The sequence below is a fragment of the Mycteria americana genome, chromosome 3, assembly GCF_035582795.1.
Source record: "Mycteria americana isolate JAX WOST 10 ecotype Jacksonville Zoo and Gardens chromosome 3, USCA_MyAme_1.0, whole genome shotgun sequence".
NCBI lineage: Eukaryota > Metazoa > Chordata > Aves > Ciconiiformes > Ciconiidae > Mycteria > Mycteria americana.
Genome location: NC_134367.1, coordinates 97878712 through 97905648, shown reverse-complemented (window position 1 = coordinate 97905648; position 26937 = coordinate 97878712). Strand labels below are relative to the sequence as shown.

Here is a 26937-nt window from a genome sequence, read left to right as displayed (position 1 = left end):
AAGGTCCTTTGGACAGTGACTGCTCACGCGGGCTGAGCTGTAGCTCTTCTCCCGAGGGAGAATCCACAAAGCCTGTTTTCTCAGAATGTTAAGAAATCACTTGACACAGAAGAGGTAGTTTTCAGTGGTGGGCGAGACCACCATTGGCCAAAGCAAAATCCTGGGCTAAGGTGGCATCCATTTCATGCATTTTTCCATACAGACTTGAAGTTCCTCCTAAGCCTCTCTTCTCTTGTGCATCAGTAGGCAATCTGGCCTACTCAGTGGTCCAGTGAGGAAAAATGCCATGAGGGCATTAAAGAAAAAAGGGGGAATGGACAACTGACAGACAGGACGTACAGATTACTTTCTGATTTAATGCGACACTGAATGCAGTCAGACTAAGATCCAGACCTAATAATTTGTCATTCACTCCAGCTTAATGTTACCTCCGCTTAATGAGCACAGAGGGAATGCGCAGCAGTAATATCTTCAGGGAAATAATTTTGCTTGTGGAGCAGCTGCAAACTGGATGATTCTGGATGGTTTCTTAAATGTCAGTGCAGTTCATCGCATACTCCCGTCTACACACGAAAGACGCCAGAAGACATTTCCGTAGACTGAATAAGAAGCCCACCAGTTCATGCTCCCGCTCCTATGCGCTCTTGCCGTAGCAGCGCAGTAGAGCTACACCACAGCTACAGAAACAGGCTCCTGCTGCAGAAGCAGCACAGGGCCAATATAATTTAAGCTCGATGGCTTCTCAGTTCCGAAAAGTGTCAGTAAAGGCAGCGTTCCTTACAGAGCTGAACGCCACAGGGAACTGGGAATCTGCAGTCCAAAGTGGAGTCACCCTGGCTCCTGCGCAAGGATTCTTTACGCTCTAGCATCCTTCAGCATGCTGGAGGAAGCTGGGTCAGCATGCTAACAAGCATCCTAACAAGCTAACAGCCATCCTTCTCCTCACTTCTCAACTAGCTGCGCCTCTTATGTTTTGGCTTTCAGAAGCTCAGAACAAAATTTAGCTTCCTAAGTGAGGAAAGGGAGTGTCTAGTTATTCTAGCAGGGCGCACCAGCGTGAAACTCAAGATGCACTTTGTACCCGTCTCTAGGCAGGACAACCCTGATGTGAGAAACTGCACTATTTTGTACCTCTAACTCATGCTCTAGGAATCCCACCCCACTTCCTGCACGCACACATGATTTAGAAAGGTAAATCAGCACTGAACTACTGTTTTGAGTTTCCTTTGAAATACCTAGTACTGATGAAAGGTTCTGCAGAGAACTGTATCTTTTTATGCCTTCCCAAGCCAAGGGCTGTATAAGCAGTGGCTATCCAAGCTCCCAGGAGGGAAGAGGACTCACAAGAACAACATTTAGGGATGAGAGGAGATTGTAGCCTTCATGATCCGCTGGGATATTTGCTCAGGTTCCTCACTTGTGAGGCTTATGTTTTCCAATGTGTCTGAGGCGAGGGTGCTGTGGACTGGACTGGAATACAGTAAATCTTGTCTCCTGCATTGCAGTTTTGAGGCTGTGCTTGCTTCCATTTACTGAGCTAAATAAATTACCAGCAATTGGGTTGTGGTGGGTTGACCCTGGCTGGATACCAGGTGCCCACCAAGCTGTTATCTCTCTCTCCCCTCCTCAGCTGGACAGGGGAGAGAAAATATAATGAAAGGCTCGTGGGTCGAGACAAGGACAGGGAGAGATCACTCACCACTTACCGTCACGGGCAAACCAGACTTGACTTGGGGAAATTAGTTCCATTTATTACCAATCAAATCAGAGTAGGATGATGAGAAATAAAACCAAATCTTAAAAACACTTTCCCCCCACCCCTCCCTTCTTCCTGGGCTTAACTTCACTCCCGATTTTCTCTACCTCCTCCCCCACAGCGGCACAGAGGGATGGGGAATGGGGGCTGCGGTCAGTTCATCACACGTTGTCTCTGCTGCTCCTTCCTCCTCACGTTCTTCCCCTGCTCCAGTGTGGGGTCCCTCCCACGGGAGACAGTCCTCCATGAAATTCTCCAACATGAGTCCTTCCCATGGGCTGCAGTCCTCCATGAACTGCTCCAGTGTGGGCTCCTCTCTCCATGGGTCCACAGGTCCTGCCAGGAGCCTGCTCCAGTGTGGGCTTCCCACACGGTCACAGCCTCCTTTGGGGCATCCACCTGCTCCAGTGTGGGGTCCTCCACAGGCTGCAGGTGGATATCTGCTCCACCATGGACCTCCATGGGCTGCAGGTGGATATCTGCTCCACTGTTAAGCTCCATGGGCTGCAGGGGGACAGCCTGCCTCACCATGGTCTTCACCAGGAGCTGCAGAGGAATCTCTGCTCTGGCGCCTGGAGCACCTCCTCCCCCTCCTTCTTCACTGACGTTGGTGTCTGCAGAGTTCCCTCTCTCACATATTCTCACTCCTCTCTCCGGCTGCTGTTGCGCAGCAGTTTTTTCCCCTTCTTAACTGTGTTATCCCAGAGCTGCCACCACCATTGCTGATGGGCTCAGCCTTGGCCAGCGGCAGGTCCATCTTGGAGCTGACTGGCATTGGTTCTATCGGACATGGGGGAAACTTCTAGCAGCTTCTCACAGAAGCCACCCCTGTAGCCCGCCTGCTACCAAAACTTTGCCACGCAAACCCAATATATTGGGATATCCGGTAGATAGTTAACGACCCACAGTGAAGACGGGGACAAGAAGAGCAGCAGAGATGCCTGTGCTGCACTGAAACAAGACGCAGGTGCTTCTGTTTTGCATTCCAAATATATCCCCACTTGGGGCTGCATGTAGAGTTCCCAGACACATACTGTGGATAAGATTTAGGCAAGTAAGAGTCCTACTAGTAATAGCCCAACCTTTGAGTGCAGATCAAAGGAGAGGTGAGTGGAGCTACAGCCCCTGAAACCTGACTATACAATTTGTATTTTACCCACCTCTTTTTATCTTAGCAAGGACAATGACAGGAGTGAAATGGAAAAAGGAGGAGTCTGAATACCTTCTGTGTGCATAATGAGTAGATTTAGGAACCCCAGAATGCTTTCTTCTCTGAAACATTTTAATTTTCTGCTCATTTGCATTTCTGGAGTGGAAATGTAGTACACCTCATGAAAAATTACACCAGTGCAAACTGCACTTTGGCTTCAATAAAATCAAAATGTAAAGTATTTGACATAAGAAATAAGAAAGATCTTGGAAAACAAGATCACAGGGAACCTGTGAAGTATCTTCTGTACTAGTGGATCATATGAATTGACCTGCAAGTATAAACCAAGGAATGTCTAATTTCCAGGAAAGATCTCCTCTGAACTCCTGATCAGAATTTAAAAAAAAACTTTGCAAATTTTTCCGTGGGGAACAGCTATAGAGACTCCAGCCTGGGAGACCTGAACACACCACAGGCCCTATGAGAAGGGTTAAGCCAGGATAGTTTGCCAATCAGGTACCTCATTTTTGTTTAGACCCCCTACTGAATGCTAGTGAAGAAATTCCTTCTTCACAGGAAGAGTCGTTCTGGAACCAGCTGCAGTACAGTGGTGGGCAGGAGGGTACGGGACTGCCCCTGGGCTATTTAGCCCTGGAGAAGAGATGCGCATGGCCCAGCTCCACATCCAGTCCCAGATGGATGGAGCCTGGAGTCCAAGGCAGCGGAGAGGGTGCAGTTATTCTAGCTGTGCTGCCCAGCATTGCACCAGGGATGCCACATGGATGGTCTGGGTTGCTTAGGAGTTGGCTTAAAGACATTTCCATGGCATTGTACTTGCCTGTGTAGAATGACCTTAGCACCTTCAACTCAATGGTCTTGCTGGAATCTAATATGTGAAATTGCAGCTTTTCTTTTTTATCTCACTTACCTTGCTATTGGGGAATACCAGGTCACAATTGTGGACTTGTAGCTAACATTTTATATACAGTTTTACAAGAAAAAAGGGCAGAGGCACAATTAAGGTGCCAAGATGCATGAACAAGTTTTCTCACTTCATGCAAGCAGTTGACATCCTGAGTAATATTCATGAAATGGAGAATTGCATCCCAGAATGAAAAAGCTTTAACACTTTGAACTTCATCCTCCACTTGACTATCTGCAGAAGCTCACTCTACAGTACATTTCTGATTAAGATTATTGGGCCCCAAAATCCCTGGCTAACCAAGAAGCTTCATTTATATCCAACAGTTTTTTTATTCTGCTGCTCTGTGTCACACCAGAGAGCAGCCTCAGCAGAGACAGCAGTTTGTTCCACTTGCTTTACAGAGATGTCATTTTAATGTTCTTTTCTGTGTCAGTCTCCTGTTGGAGCCTCTTGGCTCTTCTTCCTGACACAAGCCAGATGAGTAAAGAACCCGCCAGGACTCCAGCTACTGCAGCCACAATGACAGCCCAGTAGGGGACTGAAGGTTTGGTTTTCTCCAAGTTGAGATCTGAATTTCTGAATCCACTGTTTCTCAGTGTGGAAAGAAAGGGTTTCTCCTACGAAGGGAGAGCAAAGGTTTTACTGACCAGAGACCACTCAACAGGCAGCATTCAGACAATATGCCATCACCCCTTCCCAGAGAGGAACTGTCATCTTTAGACAGACTATCAGCTGTTTCTGCCTCCTGTCTATCTTAGCTCAAATTCTATCCTGCCCTATTGCCTGAAAGTTCCTAGAACAAAAAAAGGAGCCATCTCAGAGAGCGATGGCATAATTTCCAAATTTGTTTGCTGCAGACAACCAAATGGAAATAAATACGTAGACTCATTAAAACTGGCTTAAATGAGAGGCTTTCCACTGTGCTGAGGATAATTTTTTTTGCTTTAAATTTTAAGTAGATTTTCCTGTGTGTAACAAAACAGGAGTATATTTTAGCTATTTAAAGCCTTCACAAAGATACTCTTTTAAAGAATTTTACCAATAAGAAGAAGGAGAAATATAAAAGTGGTTAATGGAGAGTATGGACGTCTTGGCCTTTACTTACTGGGTTTGGACACTTGAGTTTTGATCTGTCATGGGTAAAGTTGTTGTAAGTCTGCTTTTCACCAGCTGGCTCCAACTGAAGAAGAGAAAAGCAATAGTAAACATAATGATGTTTTTTTTTCCTCCTCAGACTCTACTGACTTGTGACGTTACAACTTTTTATCCTATCTTTTGGTGCTTGCAGCAATGAAGAAATGTGGTAGCAGGTGCATCACAGGAAAGTTTCCAAACATTTTAACACTCGTGAACTGAAGACATTGAGAATCTGATGTACTGTCTGCAGAAAAACTCACTCAGGAAGCAAGGAACAGGAGAAGCCTTTCCTCCTTTTGCACTGAGTGGAAAAGAAAATAACTCTGAATACCACATACTTTAAATATTCTGCTGAAACAAAGTGGTTTACTATACACCCAGTTCTCCCATGTGCACATCTCAAATGACAGTATAAACCACAAAGAAAAAAAAAAAGCCACAACCAAACACATGACAGATGTTAGTCATGTTACTTAGCACAGTACTGAAAGAAAGATACTTAGGTGTCACGGTGATGGAATTGATTTCAGAAATGATGTAGAGTTACAGAGACAGGATGAGACGGTGCCAACCTTTGCAGTCTCCACTCAGACAAGAAACTCCCTGGGAGTTTTAGCTGAGGCTAAGTTCACAAGACTGCAAGAAGTGAGTTAAATAGGGATATTTATACTATCAGTTTTCAGCTAAGTTACAATAGCTGACCATAGGCTCACCCCGAGTCCATTTCAAGCTCAAAATACGTCCAGGCTAATGGCATAGCAATTGTGGTTGGCTAGGAGTGCACATACCATCGGTTACCATAGTTAAGCTAACAAGTAGAGGCTTGCTCAGTCATGTTAACTGAAGTGTTTACAACTGTGTATGGACATGCCTGAAGTAATGACTCCAGGATTTGCCCGTAGAGAACCGCAGAGTTGTCATCCAGCACTTCTGGGAATACAGCGCAGAGGAGTGCTGGTGTTTCTGCTATTGTCTATACGTGCATTTACTGTCCTCAAGTGATTAAAGTGTCAGAGAGAAACAATACCACAGCAAGCCCAACACAACATGGAGAAAACAAATTCTATTCATAAGATTCCCATATGGAAACACTGGGAATACTTTCTCTCTCTAGTTCAGTTTAAAAAAAAAAAAAAAAGTAGTAAAGACTGAAAAAAGAAAAGAGAGAGATGAACCACGGCAAAATGTGACTAGGGAAGGGAAGAAAGCTAACAAGCGGAGAGAAGATGAGAAGCAAACCAGAATGCCAAATTTTGCTGATTGTTGTGGGGTCCTGCTGGACTCGTATGAGTCCTAATCACTTGGCTTGCGCATCAGCTAATGTTGTGAAGACTGAATTTGGTAGTTTTGTTGCACGTTAAAGGGAACAGCTCAAATTCTGTTGTGGTTATTTGTAAGATGTGTGGCTCACACCCTGTAGCATTCTGTCTGCAGTACGGCTAGTTATCTGTAGATAATTGTAATACTCCCCGTGCCACGGCACTTGGTAAGGAGTCTGGCGCAGAGCCCAGAAAAAGGATGATAAGGTGCAAAATTCTGTAGCCAGCCATGCTTGCTTCATCTCTATGTGATCTGTTCCTCAGGAGCATTAGCTTCTGAGCTTTGAAGATGACAGAATCCCCATGTCCGTGAGTGCACAGGACAACTTCTGGAAGAAACACACAGCTCCTCTAGACCACGTGGCAAACGTGGAGGCAGAACACAAGCTAAACACACTGTCCGTGTGCTCTTAGCTGGGCCAGGGGACTGATGAGGTGGATTTGAACCAGTGGGGGTCCCTTAAGACTACAGAGTCCTCTGACTTCAGAGAGCAGGAGCATGCTTTGCTTTGCATGAAGCAAAAAGGGCAAAAACCATCACGATGAGGGAGAGGCTCCTTAAGCCATCCCCATCCCTGCATACCCACGCAGTGGCCAGGCACAGTCTGGCCCTTTATGTGTACTGACAAGAATCCATGTCATTTGGCCATAAGCCTACAGCCTGCTGAGCTTTTCAGGGAACAGGGAAACAATACAGCCTTACAGTAAGCTTGCACAGCCTCGCCGTACATGGACTGCGAGTGAAAAGCAGGGATGTGTTACAAGAACTAGATTTAAATAGTAAACAGTGAAATCTTCAGTTGGCATAGACCAACAGATCTTTACGGAAAGGAATAGTTGTGTTTCGCATCAGTAAGAGCCTGATCCCCGCCACCCCAGTAGAAAGCTTTCTGTCAATATCCTTACATGCGTAGGAAATGAGTGACAGTCTGGACAAGATAAAACTCCAGTGGCATAGAAAAAGGACTGGTGGTGATTCAGGAATGAGTAATGGCCAATAGGAACACCACGTGGCAACAGAAACCCAATTTACGGCTACCATATGTTCAGGTACCGTCTCTTTTTCTTCTTGAAACCTGCAGCCATGCCCAATTTGAATGTTTTCTACATTTGCCTGGGGTTTCTGGGCCACCATCAGCCCTGTTGGAGCTACCGCACAATGAAGCCTACCAAACTGCTGTCATCTGGAGTCCCAGACAGGGAAGCCTGATGGAAAACAGGCACATTTGCTGTGCATGCACAAATCAATTACTCGGAGCATGTGCATGCACTGTGCAGCTACTGTTTTTATTTGCTGTGCATGCACAAATCAATTACTCTGAGCATGTGCATGCGCTGTGCGTCTACTGTTTTTATAACCCTGAACCTACAGCTCACATGCGATACCGGGCAACTGCACAGATGTCTGCCCTGCATTTCTCTGTGCTTGTGCTCAAGTTCATTCTGGAGCATCCTGTAAGTTTCTTATCTTGCTCAAACTTTTACTTAAACTGAAAAGAAATTCCCCTCCATTTATGCTTGTTTCTTGCACAAACCCAGGTATAGGATTTCTGCTACCACAATGTGTTTGGGGACTGGCGTTTATGAGAAGAGGAAGAAATGTCGCTGTGGCGTGAAAATGCCATAGTCTTCCTTCCACCATGGGAAACAGCATGGTTCTGAAAGCAACTGTGACCTTGGAGTTATCAAGTCCAGCATGTGCCTCTTACACACTCTTCCAGCACTATTCAAAAGCTGTCATTTCCCCCAAAATGACAGAAGGAATGTGACTGCAAGCAGAGGCATCATAGGTGTGATTTCAGCCCCCTGTTAGTTTCAGTGACTCTACTAGAATTGCTTCAGATACTAGAGTGGGTGGTACAGCATGTCCACACTATTAATGGCAGCAAAAATTCAATCACATGTATGTTTTCCTAATAAATCTAACAGAATTCACTGAAGAAGAAGGACAAGCTCATTCAACAGACATTTTCAGGAAACCTACAGGACAGAATGTTTAACTAGGCTGATTTTTTGCTTTAATGCAAGTTATTTACCAAATGAGAAGGGAATTTTTCATTACATTAAGAATCTCAGGATTTCTCATTTTGAATGAGAAAAGACTTACACTGGTTTATGCAACATGATCGCTTTGGCTTGTGTTCCTAAGCAATGCAGACCGAGAAGGGTCTCAGAGTTGAGCAGCCCCCCTCTTGTTAGGATATCAATTTTATTTCTTGCTTACTGTTTTGTTTCAGACACCTCTCTCATGATCTTTTGTAGGGACTGCTACCACACACACATAGGGATCTAGGTCATAACCTCTTACCATATTATTCCAGAGAGCCGTGGCCAGCTCAGCGTAGCCTCTTACACTGAAATGAAAGCAGTCTGCAGCAAAGAAACTCAGATCTGGCTTGCCGTTCTGCGATAAAAGCAAAAATGTATTTCTCAGCACATTTCAACATTTGAGATCTGACATATTATATCAAATAATGCACTGTACTTGGCATACCCACTTCACAATTGTGGTGTCTTCCTAAAGGCAATATGCTCATATTTTGACACTGCAAATAAACTTAGGTACTCCTAACTGTGGGCTGATTACCGCATCTTGAGACCTTCTGTGTAATGCAGCCTGCTCAACTTCACACAACAATTTTCATAACAAACCTAAACTTATCATTAAACCAACAGTCAGAGCTCTTACATGGACGCTGCCATTGACCCACACTCCACCTTGTACAGAACTGATAGAAAACTGCTTATTCTTGCTTGTTAAACTTCCATAATGCAGACTTATAACCTTTCAGGTGTTGAAATTTGTGCTGAATTTCAGGAAACATTAAAAATTGTGGGCTTATGCAGCTCTGGCAAATGTCTGTCTGAGGGAGAATTTGCCTCATCGCTACCTGTATGGTGATCATTCTTTGGACTTGAAGGCTGCCAGGACAAAATGGGGACAATATGACAAAAGGATCAGTATTATGCAAAACTGGGTGGTTTTGAGCAGGATTCATGCTAAATATTTGTATGCATAACCACACAGCATACATAATACTGAGGCTGGAGAAAAGAAGGAGAATCAGTGTTTGGCTTCAAAGGCTGCTTCCTGTTTCCAGGCTGGAATGAGCCAGGCGTGCAAGTGCTGGTCTCTGTGTGAGGGAAACTTGAACATATTCCATAACCGAGATCAGAAGAAAATTGTGGAGAATGCCAACAAAGCCCCCAACAGGGGAAGCAACATGCCATTTAGAGGAAGCCAGAGGGTGCTTAAGTTTAACGTGTGCACTCTACAAATGTTTCCTAAAGCCATTTTGATTCACAGGCGGCACCGTCTTTCCTGACTTCTCCTCTGTCACTCTTCATAGGTTCCACCCTGTGCCACTAGACTGTGCAAAGAGAAGAAAACACAGTCCTTGTGGTGTGGATCTTACTGACTTAGGGAAATCAAGATACTGGTCCTTGCATGATGGGAAAGAAAAACAGGACTCACGCTATCCAGGGGCAACAAGGTGTTTCGGAAAAATGGCTGCATGACAACTGCAAAGTCCTCACGCTCCTCGTACCGACCGCTGTTGATCAGCTGTAAGGCTTCAGCCTGTATGGAGTTGCATGGTCGGAAACGGAAAAGTTACTTACAAGGTTCATCTAACATTTGTCAGCTATTAAAAACATGCATATTACACTTCTTTCAATGTAGGAAGCCATCAATTATTAGTATAAATCCAGCTGAATAGTTTAAAGCAGTCCAGAGAATAGCTAAGAAAATAATTTGGTTCATGAAGAGATTTTCATAAGGAAAATGCACAGAAGCTAGAATAATTTGAAATGTAAAGTTGCTTAATTAAAAAAAAAACCAACCAAAACCAAAAACGTAGTTCATACCTTACTTATAGAAATCAGTGCTACACAATTGCAACGAGATTAAAATTTACAGAGAATTAAAAAAAAAAAAAAGGCATAAGGCCAAAATTTTTAGAAGTGACAAATGAGTCCAGAAGGTCAACTTGAGACGGAAGTGCGCTGGATTTTTCAGAAAGGTGAGCTTGAAGTAAAATAAAATTTAAGCATTGAAAAATCACCTGCCACTTTTGAAAACTATGGTAATAGACATTCATACAGATAATAAAAACATCTCATTGTTACTTGCCAGCTTATGGGTGTAAATTCTAATGCTCCTGGTCATATCTCCAAACAGTCCTAACCCCACTTCCTTAGTTAAGGAAAACACCCCCTGGATAGGTTTATACAAGTATTTTCCAAGATGGATTTTTTGAGCATTGTCAGATTCATCAGACAACATCCACTGCCAGAGCCAGAATGGAGGACTGGAGAACATAATGTGAACTGGTACAGCGATTCCTGTATTCATAGGAATAATGATGGAAAAACCTTCTGCTCCAACAGCTATTTATAGCCTTCGTTAAATTTGAGTCAATCTTATGCCCGAGGCTGTGAAAAATTACTCTCAGGTAGCAAGCTGACCCACGGTAAGCTACCTGTGTGCATGCTCTCAGCCCATAGAAAAGAAAGGAATATCAGGTTGGTTTAGTTCATTTTCTCTGCTAACTTACCACAAAACAGCTGATGCAAGGTAATTTGTCACCCTTGCAGTGACGTGTTAATTCATGTGAGCTATTCGTTGGATTCATAATGCACAAGCACATATCAACAAAACAGCCATCACCGGTAACTCGTTTTCAGCTGTCGAAACAGCAACTGGAAACAGAATCAGTCTCAATCTGCCTCCAGCTCAGAACCGAGGTCAAAATTATAAGGAGTGTGGAAAGACTTGCGCTGCTGCTAACCCGTTAGCAGGATAGGGGTTCAGTTAGACTGTAGCCAAGCTGTTTCCCAGTCATCCCTCTCTGTCCTTCCGAGGATATTCATGAGAGGAAGGGAAGCGATATAAAAAGAGACACAAGTGAAGATGAAGAGTTACAGAATCAAGGTATTACCTGAAAATCTCTGTTAACTCTCTTAATTTCTTGTAGTTCAGAAGAGTTTTCCTCGGGGTTTAAGAAACATGGGCAAACATTCCTTCAACAAAAGAAATACTAGAATTAAAAGACAACCTGGAATAGCCTACTCAATTCTTCAGCAATATGTGTTTGCTTCAAGAAGTTCAGGATAGGCGCTCAAAGCTCACATGCAGAAGGAGAGCCACCTCGTTGGCTTAGAGGTGGACAGATACTTCAGAAAAAAAATCCCTATTAGTTTTCAAAGCGAACGCCTGTCACAGCCAGCAAGAGCTGCAGGATCCGCAACTCTGCGTCAGACACAGAAGTGTTTAGTATGCCACACATTAGCAGGAAATCACGTGTTAGAACTAAAAAACCCTGCATATAGGCTTACAGCAGAGTTTCAGAAATCTGGGGGTTTAAAGATAGAAAAGACTAATTGTTCATGTAGTCTGACTGCTCAGACCACTGTGTTTCATTCTGTTACCCCCATATCAAGAGGTAATAACCTGTGCTTCACTGAAATGCATCCTCTTAGAATGTGCCTGGAATGAATATGAAGACATCAAGCAATAGAGTCAATTCACTATTTTCCCTTCTAGTGTGTTCCAGTAGTTAATCGCTTCTATTATTAAAAATCTGTGCCTAACTTCATTTGAATTCATTAGGCATCAGCTTCCAAACACTGGTCTTTGTTGTACCTTTCTCCACTAGACTAAAGAGCCTTTTCATGTCCACGCTGACTCCTGTAAAGGCACTGCTGCTTTCTAAAACAAGTCCCTCAATCTTCTTTGAGTTAGGACTTTGGTCTCCTCCATTAGGTGTGACAAGCAGTCCCTGGTTGTGCGCTCTGCTGTACGCAGCCCAGCCTGCACCACAGGTAATGCAGCACTGAATACAAGGAGAAGCATCAGGGATGTCAGCCTGCGCTGCCGAGCAGTGAATGGCTGGACAAAAAAGGCTTTGAAGTTCAGCAGTACAGAAATTACACGGTGACTTGTGCTGTGACATGCTGCCTTAGAGCTGAGAAGAAAAGTGATGACTCTGCTATCTACAGGTGCATGCCTTTTAGCTGAAGTCTTGGAAGAAGTACTAGAAAGTTGATGGGAACTAGTGCATCAAGTAAAGGCAGCAATGAAAGTAGCTTGGAAACCTCAGTGTGGATGTCCTCCTGTAGAAGCAATTTAGATTGATCCAAAAAAGTAGCACTTTAAAGGGAAAGACCTGTTTTGCTCACTTACTTTGCTGTCAAAGCGCACTCCAAAGAGCTTGCTGCAATCTGACGCAGTCCAGAAATCTCTAGTATCTCCACCATGTTGACAAAGACTCTTGGGAGCTGCAGGATAATAACCAGACATACCAAATCACAGAACATGATACCACTACAAAGTGAGAAAGAAGTGCCATCCGTAGGTCAGGGAGTCAGTGCAAACTGCACTGACTGCAGCCGATGGCATGTGCAAGGATTATGTATAAAGGGAGGGGGAGGGAGACATACAGTGGATGTCAGCCAAAAAATTCCCGGCAGCTAGTACAAGCTAGCTGAAATGCTGCTTCACTCCCTGGGGCATTTCCATTTTCTCTAGGGTACATGAAACTTTGTACAGTTGGTTTAGCCATCAAAACTGGCGGTAGGGCCATGCTATGTTTGGTCCACAGCAAAAATACTGTGAAACATACAGTTTTCCTGAAACTACAGCCCACTTTCTTAGGGCATTATCCAATAGAGTTGTTGAAATGCAGCGCTGAGGAGCAGTCTGACTCCAGTTATTTGGAAGATGACCTTGTATGTAACATAATCACTGACAGTCTATCAGAGGTGAGGAAAAACATCAGTGTGCTTGCCAGGAACATAGCTTGCTAGGGTATCTTAAAAGCTTACCTCCTCATAGAAAATATCCAGAGTGTCCTGAAGGTGCTTTATATAGTTTTGCACTGAATAGGTTTCCTGTGTAATTTAACAACAACAACAAAAAAAATTGGATCAGTCTTCTTCCAGGAACCAAGAAGTTTAACGTCTTCAAGAAGTTAACTGTTTCACCTGAGCAAAGGAGTCCACACTCTCTAGTTGCAAGGCGGTCCATGAGAAGATGTACCAACTCGATGCTCCTTTTTGCCTTTGTTGGCAGATATATTTTCAGATCAAGAGGTTTATTGCCACATGCACACAGGTTATATAGTGCTTGTGTTTCTATGTCACTAATATATTCCCTTAATCTCTGTAGAAAATCCTGAGGTATATAGTAGTTCTTGGCAGAGCCTTTGCCTGATGAATGACTACATAAATCACATCTTTGGATTTCATGTTGTCTTTTATGGGACCCAGACCAGACTAGTTTGCCTTATGAACAGAGCAATACTTTTTTGGTTTTTTTTAAACTGCCATTTGGGGAAATTGATATGGAGGCAGTCAGGCCCCACAAAACCCATAGGCAAAAGGACTTTGTGACTGTAGTTATAGAGGTGTACCTGTGGGGGCAAAGGCTCCAGGCAGCAGCAAAACTGAGAGAACAGTCCAGACCCCCACTGTGTGCCACAGGAACCTCTTCAGAGGGGATGACCACTGATAGCTAGATGAAAGACATCTTTTTCACTATAAACTGATGTTATTTCTTTTGGTGTCATTCTGAAGCAAGAATCAGGCATCCTCAGTAATTATTGCACGGAGACGCTTTCCAGAATAAAACTTCACTTGCGTCCCCATAACAACATGCCTAAGACACCACACTGTCTTGAGTGCTTTGTCCAGTGAAGCTGGCAGAGCTCTTCAGTTTATCCTTGTGTTTTGTTCAATATGGGCAGGTTGCTGGTTCTTAAATAATGCATTACTCCAGAGCTACAGTGCCCCAATATTAAAAGCTGTGCACTTGTTTCTGATACAATACAGATGAAAGGAACAGGACTTCTAAGTGCTTTTTAAACAAAGAGGAGCTTTGGCCCACTGAGGGAGAGAAAGGTTAAATTTCCAGGGCTGGTCACTTGCCAAATGCCTGGATGAGCATGCCTAATTCAGAGATACAAACCTTGTCCAAACAGTACTGGCATAGATCGTTGCCTCCGACGAGGACAGTGATCAGCTTCCAATCTTCCTTGAAATTAATTTTCTAGTGGCACATAAAATAAACAGATTGCAGCATCCATTGCTTAGGCATGCAGAGGTAACATTCACAAATGGGACTAAAGAGGGTACAGATAGCATGGCAGAACAGAGAAAGGAGGCACGCCAAGTTAAGATGGAAGAAGAAAAGCATCTGTCCAGGGGGAAAATGTGACCTGTTTGCTAGTCTAGCTGCAGTTCACTTTGGCTTTCGTAAGGAAACGCCCTTCAGCAGACAAGATCTGTCAGGGTAGCCGAGCATAGAAATGCGTCTGTGGCAGCAAGCGTGTCTAAATGAATGTTAGCTTCAGGACAGGGGTGGACAGGAGAGATTTGCCAGCCGTGGCTGAACACGGCAGGCAGCGTGGGGACGAAGAGACGTGGGAGTGGATGCTGGCGTGACTCATGGAGCTGTGGAACTGGAGCTGCTGGGGATCCCTGCCAGCTGGGCAAGTATTACCCCACGGCCAGGAGGGGTGAGGGGTGCCCCAGGGAACAGACAGCTGGATTAAAATAGAAGAGTCCAGGAGGCTGGTGACTTCACTGAGCTCATATAAGGGCAGCTGCAGCATCCACGTCACTGCAAGCTAACAATAGGCGCTGCTGAGAGCTGGATCTCATCAAAACATTTTGTAACGTTCAGTACAAAGAAAGGAATCAACGGCAACTATTTTTAGTGTGGTGCATTTACATAACAAACATCTGCAAAAGGATCCCACAAATAGAGGAAGGGCCTGGGAATCACCCACAGGGCTGATTTCTCCTCCTTAACCAGCACTTTGCTCGGAAAGCCTTTCATGAAAGGGCAAAGTGTGGCAGGGACTTCCCCCCTCCCCTTTTTTAAAGATGCATAAAAAGCAGTGAATAAAAAAAAGCTCTAGAGCCACGTACTATTTTATTGAAGAGCCATGCCAGCTCCCTTCGCTCTGCCAAACAATCGGTAATGCACAGTAACTGACAGTGGGACTAGCATGCAGCATCCATCAAGAGTGTTGGCACAGAGAGACACATGCTTTGACAAATCCTGCTTATTCAGTACCTTCCTTTCCCATTCAGCCTGAGCCAAGGAGCACCAGGCACTCCCATTCCCTTACAGGGTGCTCTCCCTGAACCAACAGCTCACACCCAGGCAGTCATCCGCTCAAATGCAGCCAACACTTGGAGCAGGGCAGCCTTAGTTTTCTCCCAGATTTCCTCCCCCCACCCCAAACTGCAGCAGCAGCCACTGAATTAAGAGCTAGTCGCCCTTTTGGTGCCCTTTGTAGCCCTTGGTGGAGCTGGCACAGCAGGCTGGTCCACAACGCTAGATCCCCTACTAACTCCGTAAAAGCTTGTGGCATGACAGGGATTCACCCAACCCTGAGCTTTCTGGCCACTGATTAATCACTTGCCTGTTCAGAACCAGAGTTTCAGAGGGCCTAATCTCCTGGGAAGACTTTAGTCGTCCCCCTTCCCAGTATTGCCATTTCCCAGACCCTAGAGTGAATAGTGATTCATGTTGGTCACCAGGTGCCTGCTCCAGCAATTTTACCCTCAGCCTTTATGACCTCCACTTTGAATGCTGCCGTTCAATTAAGCAGTGCTGTGATTTCCCCAGAACCTTCAGATCTCTCCTCTTCCTCACTACCATCGTTACAACTCCTGGCTGCACTGCACCCTACATTAGTCTCTGCCTTGTGTGTTTGCACCTTACCTGCATGGATTTGTATAGGTAAATTACCATCTCCTAAAGGCTAATCCCTGGCATATTCATCTTGGAAAGCACACCAGAGACAAGGACACTGACTTTTCTTCCATCAGTAAAGCACTCTTCAAGCGTCCCATCAGTTAAAGTCCTCTCCCAGAGACCACGGGAGCACTGAGGGGTGGGCCAAGTTCCACTTACCGAGCTGCTTCTCATTAGCTCCACCAATTCACGTGCTTGGGCTGACATATTGCTGTAGAGAGAGGACAGAAGCATTTTAGATGCATGCTCTGAAAGCACATCATCTTCTTGATCTCCCACTCCTCCTTTCAGGGAGTCTTAGGATCAGCAGAAATCAGTATAAGGAAAGTGATGCCTCAAAAGGACGAGCAAACATAGAAGGACCAAGATCAGCAGCAGTTGCATAAGTGAATAATCTGATCTGAAAGGGCTTCAGCAAGGATGGCTGCCAAGTGGCAGGCAACTAGGATTAATTCTTCCCATCTCAGAGTTGGCTTAAGTGCATTTTGTTTGAAGAAAACCACTAATGCCCAGATGCACAGAGACAGTTAGTTGCATAACTCCCTTTGAAATCTAGTGGGGGAGTTTGGTGCTTACACAGAAGCTGGGCACCTAACCAGCCTTCCTGATCTGGAAGCGTGTCTTATGGCTGGAAGATATTGCTTACACTGTGGAACTGCCAGGCTGGAGAGTCCCAGTCCAGCTCTGGGCAGGATGCAACATCCACAGAGTGAAGCACAAACCATGCTGAGACACCAGCTGGAAACTCGAGCTCCTGATATACTAGCATGAGACTGTGCTTAAGCTAATAAGCCTTGCCTCTCTCCAGCACCTACACAAATGCGGTTACATTATTTGCACTCCCACAACCATACTGATCGCCCTGAGTCTTTGCTCAGGGCACCCATGAAGTATTTAGTAGCTACACAGGCTTTGCTAGCTATCCTGAAACTCTTGCAATAAATTTAATGACTGTTAAAGGTGTCACAGAAAGTCTTGGAAGCAAATTCCATGAGTATCCATAGAGCAGGCACAGCATATGCAATACAAACTCTTACACATTTTGGTTCTTAACAGACTAGTAGAGTTTTTCTTCAGGAGGAGAAAGGAATTAATTCCCAGCTGCTCATTCTCTTCTTTTTCTTTGCACTGCAAACATGGACAGTTTTTAATGCCATTAGGGTAGGAGTGGGCTTCTATTTGTTAGTTTGAGGCACATTTCCCAGAAATCAAGGAATAAATGAGAGATGCTCATAAATTTTTTCTCATTACAGATATGGCCTGACAGTGAATCAGGGACTGCATACTGAAGGCTGGGCAGAAAAAAGTACTGGTAGAATAAGAAGCATAACTAAAGCATTGGCTCGGAAATTCTGGGCAGAGGTCAAATGAAGAAAGGAAGTTTCTCTCTGTCTCTAACTTAGAAAAAAATACAAATAAATCCCGCAAATGCTGAATTCAAAAAAATAATTTAAAAAATTAAAAACATCAGATCATAGAAACATGCTCAGTACAAGTAGGTCATCAGTATTAACTCAACCTTGACACGCGGTTTGAAGATAATCTGCCAGTCCATCAGTTCTCACCCCTTTGCCCGTTCTCAGTTACGATTGTGCTTACCGTGCTGTGGCACCTCTCTCCGCAACGTTGAATGCAGCTGTTTCCTTAGAGCTGCCAGTGGAGAAGCCAAACAGGTTCGGATTGAATTTTTTCAAGATATCTTAAAAAGAGAAAACACAATGTTTAACCATCCACAGTACAGCTGGCAGCATTGCGTCCTGCAGAAGCGCAAGCCAATAGAGTGGTGAGAATATGGACCTGGGTTTTCCCCTCATTCACTGTGACCTACAGAAGCTATAGACACACCTGCCTTGGAGACTGTAGTTACTGTCCAAACTTCAGCACTGCAACTATTTCTCTCTGTGGCCTTGAGGAGCCAGGGTCTAGCAACCCAGAAGATGCACAGGTCCCAGGCAACTCACTAGTCTTGAATTTGAGTGCCAGAGTAATCACGGTTACTTTCCTTCATGTTCCAGGAGCAGATGGTCTGACTATGGCCCTCTACCTCTCACTCCTCAATCTACCCATCAAGATAATAATAATTATTGCAGAGAAGTGAATTTTATTCACATTTCTAGATTTCACCGAAACCCTCAGCAGGGAAGCATGATGTCTGAAAACTGTTATTGTTACTGTGTCTGTAGTGCTGTCTGAAACCTCTTTATGGAGTCTCACTTATAATGCATATATGAAATGCGCCTTCTATTTTTCTTTAAACACAGCAGTGCGCGTGGTACAAGACAAAGCATCTCAGAGTTTATTACCAACAGTGTCAGGTATTGTCAAACTGCTGCACAGCGTGGATCACATACAAATAGATGAACCACTGTGAACCAAGTCCCCTCCAATTTATGGTCACACTGACCACTTAATAGTTTCTATGGCAACTACAGGGACTGATTACACAGAACACTAGGACAAGAAATTTATAGTATTTTTAGATTTTTTTTCAGTGCAATGTAGCAACTTGAAATCATCAGAAAGAACCATAACCTTGTCAACAACCCTCTCTAGATGGGCTGCTAATTGTTTCATAACCCTTCATTTGCCCATAGCCATTACAGTTAGTCACTGGAAAGCACAAAATGAAATAAGAGAGGAGCAGGTCTGCCATGAACTTCTGTCACCTTCAGCACATTTACTCCTAATCATTTCTGTCAAAAGGATGATACAATCACATGCAGGTCCTGTGATGTGGAGGGGCTGAATCAACTTTACAGCTAGTCAGGTCAGTCTGGGTTTCAGCTGTGACTCACATGAGCTGCTCATATCCACAATAGATGGGGATCCCCCACTGTTCACAAGGAAAGCATGACCATTTCCAGATGTTTCCTAGCATCCGCTTAGACTACTTCCAGAGTAATACTCACCTTTTGCTTTTCTCAATTAATTTTCCAGGATACTCACTGGGTAAAGTAGTCTGGGTCTCCAGGGTCCCATCACCTCCAATACTACAAAGGCAAAGAACAAAATCACCAAGTAGGGTTAATCCACAACCATCTGTCTTATTGTCACCATATGTTGCTGTAGCAGCCCAGGAAGTTAAAAAAAAAAAAAAAACAAACCCCAACAAACAAACAAAAAACCCAAACCTCAAACAGGATTAAGGAGATAAACCACAGGAACTCAGGAAAAGTACTGAAAGATTTCACATTAAATCAAGCAGGGCATCAGCTAAGATAGAAGCTATGCCTCCAGACTGGGAATAGAGCATACTGGGAGAACTGATTTTTCATATAGACATGCCGGGATGCCCATCGTAGAGCATACTTCCTCACCAAAGTTGCTCCACATGACCTTGCTGAAACTACATTTGTGTGCAGTTATGCATAGAAGAGAGACTGCATTAAATGCTCATTAACCACCTATCTGGGATTCTGCAATGTTGATTATGAAAAGAGCCTCTGCCTCTACCATTCAAAACTTGTCTGTGCATGTAGCCAGTACGTTCTTATACCGCTTCTGTCAGCCCCTCCTGAAGACATTTATGTCTGCAGATACATACAAGGGGGGGGGAGAAAGGACGAAGAAAAGAACGTATACATGCACACACGCTTATCAACCGTACTTCTGCCCATATGAAGCAGGCAGTTTCCTTCCACTCTAGCATGGATATTGAGATTCACATCCACTCTGACATGTATTGTCTTTGTCTACTTTACAATAGCAAAGATGTTTGGGACATCTTCATTGAATATGCATGCAGTGGTCTCACCATGTTCATGCCAATCCACACTCACTCAGACTCTCTAGCATTAGACATTGCATTAGATAATCACAGCAACAGCAATATTTTGAATAAACTCCAGAAAGACTAGCAGGAGGCTGAAAGAATTCACTCATATTAATAATCCACTACTGTCAGACACACAGGACCATGCTTGTAGCAATCAGGTCTGGTTAAAAAAAGCAAGAAAAAAAACCACAACACCTCCCCCCCCCTTCCAAGAATCACTCCCTCTCTCTTCCAGTTCTGACTCCTCCAATCCTTACCCAGCAATACTTGCTTTCAGCATCCTACCCCTGCATTTACATACTCCAGTATGTAGCTACACAACCAGGTGACTCACACTTTTAACTGTGTCTGTGGACAAAAATAGAGAAAGAGAAAATGGAGCATTTTCACCTCCAGGAAAGTCCCCTCCAGTCTGTTTGTAGGTCAGTTGCTTTGGCTCCCACTGCAGTCTGGAAAGGATGGAAAGAATCATTTGTAAAATACTAGAAGAAAAAAGTGCTACAAGCTTAGGTAAGACAGGCATTGTGATTTGAAAATGCTGAAGCATTTTGGTAACTTTACTCTGCATCCAGCCAAGTTTTTGCAATACCCCAGTTTTAGCGTAAACGGTCCATGTCCTTATTCACCACCACACACTGGCCTCTGGGCAGCTCTGCGTCTCCCATGCTTCAAATTTATGGGCTTCTCCTCATACAAAAGCAGCTCATCTAGATAGTAGCCCATGGAACATCAGAGGAGACATAGTCCAGCCAGAGGGCATCAGACTGTAAGGTCAAGGACATAAGGCTTTAGAACTACTACTCTAATATTGTTTTAGCAAGCAACCCGATGAGACCCAGATTAACATCAACAGCTTTGTATTTGTTTGGATTTTTCTGATGGAAAATGCTTCATCCTGGCATTTCCTGAAGAAAGCTGATTTTGAGAGCCTTAATAATCCAGGGGAGAAAACAAAAAAAACCCCACACTGATGAAAAATTCCCAGCCAGCTTTTAGCTGTAAATAAATCAGTAGAGGAGCTGCTTTTTAGTCTGCCAAGAAAACAAATGTTTGGTGTAAAATCCACTTTTCCTCTGCTGGACCCAGTCTGCTAGTCTAACACACAGACATGATGAGGTGTAGGCAGGATTTTTTTTGCCAATACAGATAAGCATGTTGGCATATGTATTGCTTTCACTATGCATTGGTGCTAAGAAGTCGGATAGATGCATTCTAGCCAGCGGCATGACTAAATTGCTCAATGTTTCATTAATCTCCAACTGCATGTAGACCGAGAACAGCCTTCCTGCAGTATGAACTTTAATATCTTTTAAAAATAAATGAATAAATAAAGCCATCAGAACAAAGACGTTTGTGATTAATTTGAGTAGCTCACAGGACTGGGATAGACCTCTAGCAAGGTCAGCACCCTGACTCACATTCAGGACAGCAATCATGAAAATGAGTTCTTCCACAGCTTTATAGTTTCTTAGTGGTTTCACTTAATCTTGTATTCTTCAAAAAGCCACGGTATCAATTCAGCCATAAACACAGACTGCATTCGGGGCTCTTGTGGGAAATACCAGGAGAAAAATCAATGCCTTAGTGGGCCAAGGCAGATCTTTGCTGCTGCAGTCCCTCTGTGCCAGGGATGGTTAGGCAGTACAAAGTATGCACTGCTGCTGGCTGCGCTGCACTTTGTGCGTATGTGTGTGCTTGTGAGGGTGTGTGCATACACACGCAAGAGAAACACTCTGTCATTTTTTCCCCCCCTACCAGCAATAAAACCCTTAATAAAAACCCCAGTCATATCTTGCTGTGGCAATGGCAACTAACAGGAATTGCATGAATAATGGCACTATGAAAACTGTCTTGCTCAGCTCTTGAGACAGGGACCTCAAGCATCAGAGTCTGGCCCTTATGACTAGGGCTCTCTGAGACATTTTATGCACTAAAATAATTAAAATTTAAAAAAGAAGAGATGTGTGCTAGTGCAGATGTCTAGCACTAGATGTGGGAGAGGAAATCACAATGAATTTTAAGAGTCATGGCAAGGAATAGGAGGGAGACTTGCAGGGTCATTGCTGAGGTCTTCTAAGAAAAGCTCAAAGCTCAGCACGGGGAAAGAGACAGGATTACATCAGGTCAAGCAAAATCAGTTTCAGAGCTAATGAGGAGGTGCAGACATGCACACCTGCCTATGGATAAGCCTGATCATTTAAGGGCTTCAGTCCCTTCAACTCCCTCTGAACTCTACGGGAGCTGAAGCTGCTCGAATGAACACTGGTTTAGCTCAGGAGTTAAAATTCATGGGAACTGTTGACACGAATGTTTGCTTTCATCCCACGCCAGAACAATTCTGTAGTGCTCTGTAATTCTGGAACTTTTTCTCAGAAAACTTCAGTGCAGATCTACAGTATTCCCTGCTATTCTTTTCTGGGGCCTTTCTTTTCTGTGCCTACTCTTTTCTTTTCAGTTTGCATTTCTTGGTACACGAAATACATCAGAGTTTTAACTGGAAGATGCCTAAGCCAGGAAGCAACATCCGAAAGCAAAATTCTGAAATAGAGAAGTATCAGAATTATCTCAAGTGAGAAGCACTTTGTTCTGCAATCAATTATTTCCATAGGAATTTTCATGAAGATTTCTCATTGCATGAAAAATGCCAATTGCTTGCTCTTGTTTTTATGTCAGAAAAGACTATTCTTATAAGGCAGACATTTCCCTTTTCAAAAACACTTGAATAAACTGTGTGCAATAGAGAATGTGATCCCATTTCTGTTCTGGCCTGAATTATTCATTACTGGATTACACAATTGCCAGTGTCACTCATATCCCTTCAGGCTATTTCTTTGCAAAGGGACACAGGTAGATGTGTTTTGCTTTGCCAAGCCAAAGCAATTTGCTTTCTATCTGATGATGCCTGACATGACCACATCTAGGTAGAAATCTACAATTGCTCTTCTCATTCTAAACGTGGGAACACAGCAGTACTCACTGTCAGGGAATCTCCTAGTGCTCCTATGACTTTGATGTCAGCAGGTTGTAGCTCATGTACTAAAAAACAGTAGGAGAAAAAAAGCAGGATTATTGATAACTTACACAAAATACTCTTTAACAGAATAAAGATCCAAGGCTTTGGTTCCAACCTGATGGTATTTTTACAGACTTTTAGGGAGAACAAGCCTCACATTCTGTGTGTCAGCTAGGCAAAAGGCATAACTTCTTGCCTTTGCTTGCAACAGTGTACTCAACTAACAGGGAAATAAATGGACCTTAAAATAGCTTAGGAAAAAAAAAAATTGATTAGATATGTTTAGGGATGCCTACATTCAAACTCTCTTAATTGGTTTTCAGGTTTGGGTCATAGATCAATATTTCCCATTAGCAATCTCCTTGTAAAGCCTTCCAACTACACACAGTGCTCCTACTGCACTGCTTATCAGAGTAGGCTCACCAGGTAGGCCAAACTTGCTGAGCCACTAACCTACCTGGGTAATTTTAATCTGCCGTGTTGCTGTATACAATATATGTATATGATAAATGAGAAATGTGATCATATTTATCCACAGAGAGCACACCTGCTGTGTTGCAGAACTTGCTGTGTATGGCAAGACAGAATTTCATCCTTTGCTGCTAAATATAACAGCTTTTGTTTCCTTTCCATCTAGGATTTGCAATTTCAAGATCTTATTGTTTTTAAAAACAAAAAGTGAAATCTTTCATATTTGTGATTTTAGCTTATGAGTTCTTTCTCACCTGATGTTGGGACATGACTGGATGGAGTCTGTTCAGAACATGACAGGTCACTGCCCCAGTTCTGAAATGGCAAGTTACAAACTTGGGTCACCTTATGGTTAGAAGATAATAAGGAATTCATATATGGTTTAATTGTACAGTGAAAGGCAAAACCAAGTTAAGACATAGATCCTAGGTTGGTGCCTATATAGCTCAACAGTCCTTTCCTCTTCTTTGCGGAATGCTGTCCAAGCATTAATTAGTTTTGGTGACATTTTCTAGCCCAAACATAACATTTTTCCAAAGGCAAAACATTTCTTCTAGAAATATTGCTTATGACAAAGTTCCATAAGGAAGATAATTTTTTCCCCTCCTCTCCAGCCTGGAGATTTTGTCCATGACCTAGAAGGCGGGGTCTTCGGGTTTGAAGTCCTGCTCTGTCTCAAGAGACATCAGATGTAAAAACAAACAAAAATCAACAATAAAACCCTCTGCAAAGTTCTAATATTATATTATTATTATTTCCCACATATCTTGCTAGAAACCTATTCTTTTCGTAGAAACTTTCAAAAAAGGCTTGCTTGGACAGAATACAGAACTTCAAAAATTTTTGAAGCTTCAAAAGTTTCAGTAAAAAGAGTTGTCAGCCTCTAAATAATTAGTCTACCATACATTTGTAGATGATATCATAGCTACTACGCTTATCCCACCAATTGAGTCAACCACACATCGCAGATCATCTTGGTTCACCAGCAGAAGCAGCTGATGAATGTGCCACCCACGCTTTTTGGTAGTGAGCAACAACGTTAGCTGAGAAAGTAGTGAGGGAAAAATTGTAATTGTTGTAATGGGCAGTCCCTGTAAGAGCAGACATCTGCTTATGCTGATCCAAGAGGCAGCCCTGCTTGGAAAGGGATGTTGGACTAGGGATGTCCTGAGGTCCCCTCCAACCTGAATTATTCTACGATTGCACAGTTCTACTATTCAGAGAAGAACTACATGGACCAGTGGTCTTGAGAAAACATGGTTAGTGCTAAAAACCATGAAGACAAATTCATCTGTTCTCATAAAAAATGGTGTAATAGGCTCTACTATCAGCCATCTAGTTAAAGGCTGGTTGCAGAGGCTAGAAAGGACAGCTGGGCTTATTTTTAGATCAGAGAGGAAACTGTTCCTTTACTCTCCCTAGTGTTTCTTTCCTTTAGCCTATCATTTCAAAAGCTATTGATGTTGAGATTCAGTGGAAGTGCAAGAATTACCCATTAAAATTATAACTCTAGAGAGTTATCTGAAATGGGAGAAATCCCATTTCAATATTGCAAACTATGGCTTGCTGAAACAATATCAGCTGTTGCTCTTTGTAAACCCTCAAGGCACACAGAGATTTTAATAATTTGACTAGACATGAGGATCCCCCAGTATGCCAAACTAGTCCAGCCCATTTTGACTGCCATCTCCAGCCACACTTGTATCACCGGAACAGAGCATCCCTTGCAGGAAGTCTGCATGCCTGCAGCCATTTGTCAAGAGCAAGTGACTGCCCCATTTCTTCAAGTCCTACACCAAGTTTGTTTCTGCAGCTTCTTTAATCTACCTTGTGGTACTTGTTCTGCCATGGTGGAAAGTGAATCCCTTTGAAAATGGATTCCGATCACCTCCTTTATATCTGGCCACATATCCAATATATAAAGGTGACTGCCCTCTACAGGTTATGTCAGTGGAAGTACATGTGGCATGGAAGTACAGTGGCTCAAGGAGAGAATATGTAAACCTTCCTCAGATCATTTGGGGATTCAGGATTTTGAGTTATCTTCTCCCTATTGTGAGGAACTTGCTATCTGAATTAATGATGCATCCTAGGTGACTTACTGTTGAGCACAGTTTTGATACAATTGCACCAATTAATACAATTCATTTTGTTTGGCTTTTAGGAAAAGAAGAGTTTAACATTTGTTTACACAGGAAAAAATGCAATGCAAGATAGACTTCCCTTTCTGACAACTGGTAACAGTTTATCTCATCTATAAATTCAGGACGTTGTGTGGACAGTCACCAGATACAGCTTTGCATAGTTCGCCGAAAATGCAGCAAAAGATGCAACAATTACCTCTATTGGCTCTTTAGTGGGTTCTATTGGCTCTTTAGTGGGCTCCACAGGTGGATATGTGTAGTTGCTATTCTTGTATGTTCTTAGGAATGGTTTGTTCTGGAGAAAGATGAATATAAAAGTAAGAGAAATTAGGCAATAAACACATGGCACAGACCATAGCAAGTGATATCAAGACATCATATCACCAAGAAAGTTAATTGCCTAATCTACAAAATGGGGATCTGGATTTTGAAACCATGCTCCTTCCTTAAAATTCAGAAGTAAGATTTGTGTTTAGCACCTTATGGCAAAAATGACATATGCCAGATCCCGATTGCAGTTTAACATTTTCCTCTCCTAACCTTCCACAAATTACTTAGACTTTGTTAGATGTTTAGTCCTTTCAAAAGACACTGATGTAAAGTCTGGAGAAACCTGGGCAGATCTTCCTGAGTCAGCAGGAGGGAGATGAAAGATTGACTACTGAAAGGATCACTCTTCCCCCCAGGAGAGGCTGTATAAATTGTATGGTTATTTTTGTCTGCTACTAATGCAACATGCATTGAAGAAGACATGCACATTGTATAGGCTAAAAAATTTCACCGGGATGCCCACTTATCTCAATTAAGAGCAATTCCAGTATCTGCATAAGGAGGTCTTACAAAGCACTAAAATCAGAAGGCATATTTAATTGATTAGAAGACCCACCGTTCTTTTATTTGCAGGGTTTTATCCTACTTTAAATTGCCTCAATACAAATAATTTTCCTTGGCTTGTTGGGCCCTTACATTCTAGCACACCTGATATTTTCATGGACATGACTACCTGAAGTAGGATTTTAAAACTAGGAACAATAAATGGAATTTGTGGGTGTCAGAATCTGAAATAATTTACTACTCCCTTTAGTAACACAGAAGGTGAAATCCCCTGGAAACAGTCTATTTATTCCTTTGTAGCACTGTTTCATAGTCTTTACCTCAGAGCTTTCTGAGCAGGGAAAGCTACTGGCACTCCTGTCAATGACTTTTTCAAAGCACTGTGGGCTTACCATTTCTGACAACAATGGCCATATATTCTTTGCAAGGGATATAAAACTTTTCTATGCCTACTTCTGAAAAGCAGTATCTTTGAATAGGAGTGGACAAAGGGAACGAAGTATAAAATCCACATGATTTGGCACTGAAGAAGTTGCTATGTTAATTTAAGCTGCCTGGAAAGAATACTGGGTGAAATGAAGTAGGATCAATTTAAATGAATCTGAGGACTTCTGAAACATGCTAATTAATAACTCAGCAGATCTTCC

The 26937-nt window shown here is 43.1% G+C and overlaps 1 protein-coding gene across 1 annotated transcript in view; it reads right to left on the bottom strand.

Moving 5' to 3' along the window:
- Positions 1–2655: 2655 nt before the first annotated feature.
- The window catches only part of PLB1 (phospholipase B1), a 78980-nt gene continuing 54698 nt past the window's right edge, over positions 2656–26937 (bottom strand). The window contains exons 42-56 of the mRNA XM_075497187.1: positions 25676–25751; positions 23567–23629; positions 22806–22864; positions 20219–20277; positions 19000–19043; positions 17653–17752; positions 16213–16264; positions 14254–14334; positions 13113–13178; positions 12472–12566; positions 11228–11309; positions 9763–9867; positions 8596–8691; positions 4937–5011; positions 2656–4448 (exon numbers count right to left, since the gene is read on the bottom strand). Of these exons, the coding sequence (XP_075353302.1) occupies positions 4227–4448; positions 4937–5011; positions 8596–8691; positions 9763–9867; positions 11228–11309; positions 12472–12566; positions 13113–13178; positions 14254–14334; positions 16213–16264; positions 17653–17752; positions 19000–19043; positions 20219–20277; positions 22806–22864; positions 23567–23629; positions 25676–25751 (1275 nt within the window). The 3' untranslated portion in view covers positions 2656–4226. The remainder of the gene's footprint in view (positions 4449–4936; positions 5012–8595; positions 8692–9762; positions 9868–11227; positions 11310–12471; positions 12567–13112; positions 13179–14253; positions 14335–16212; positions 16265–17652; positions 17753–18999; positions 19044–20218; positions 20278–22805; positions 22865–23566; positions 23630–25675; positions 25752–26937) is intronic.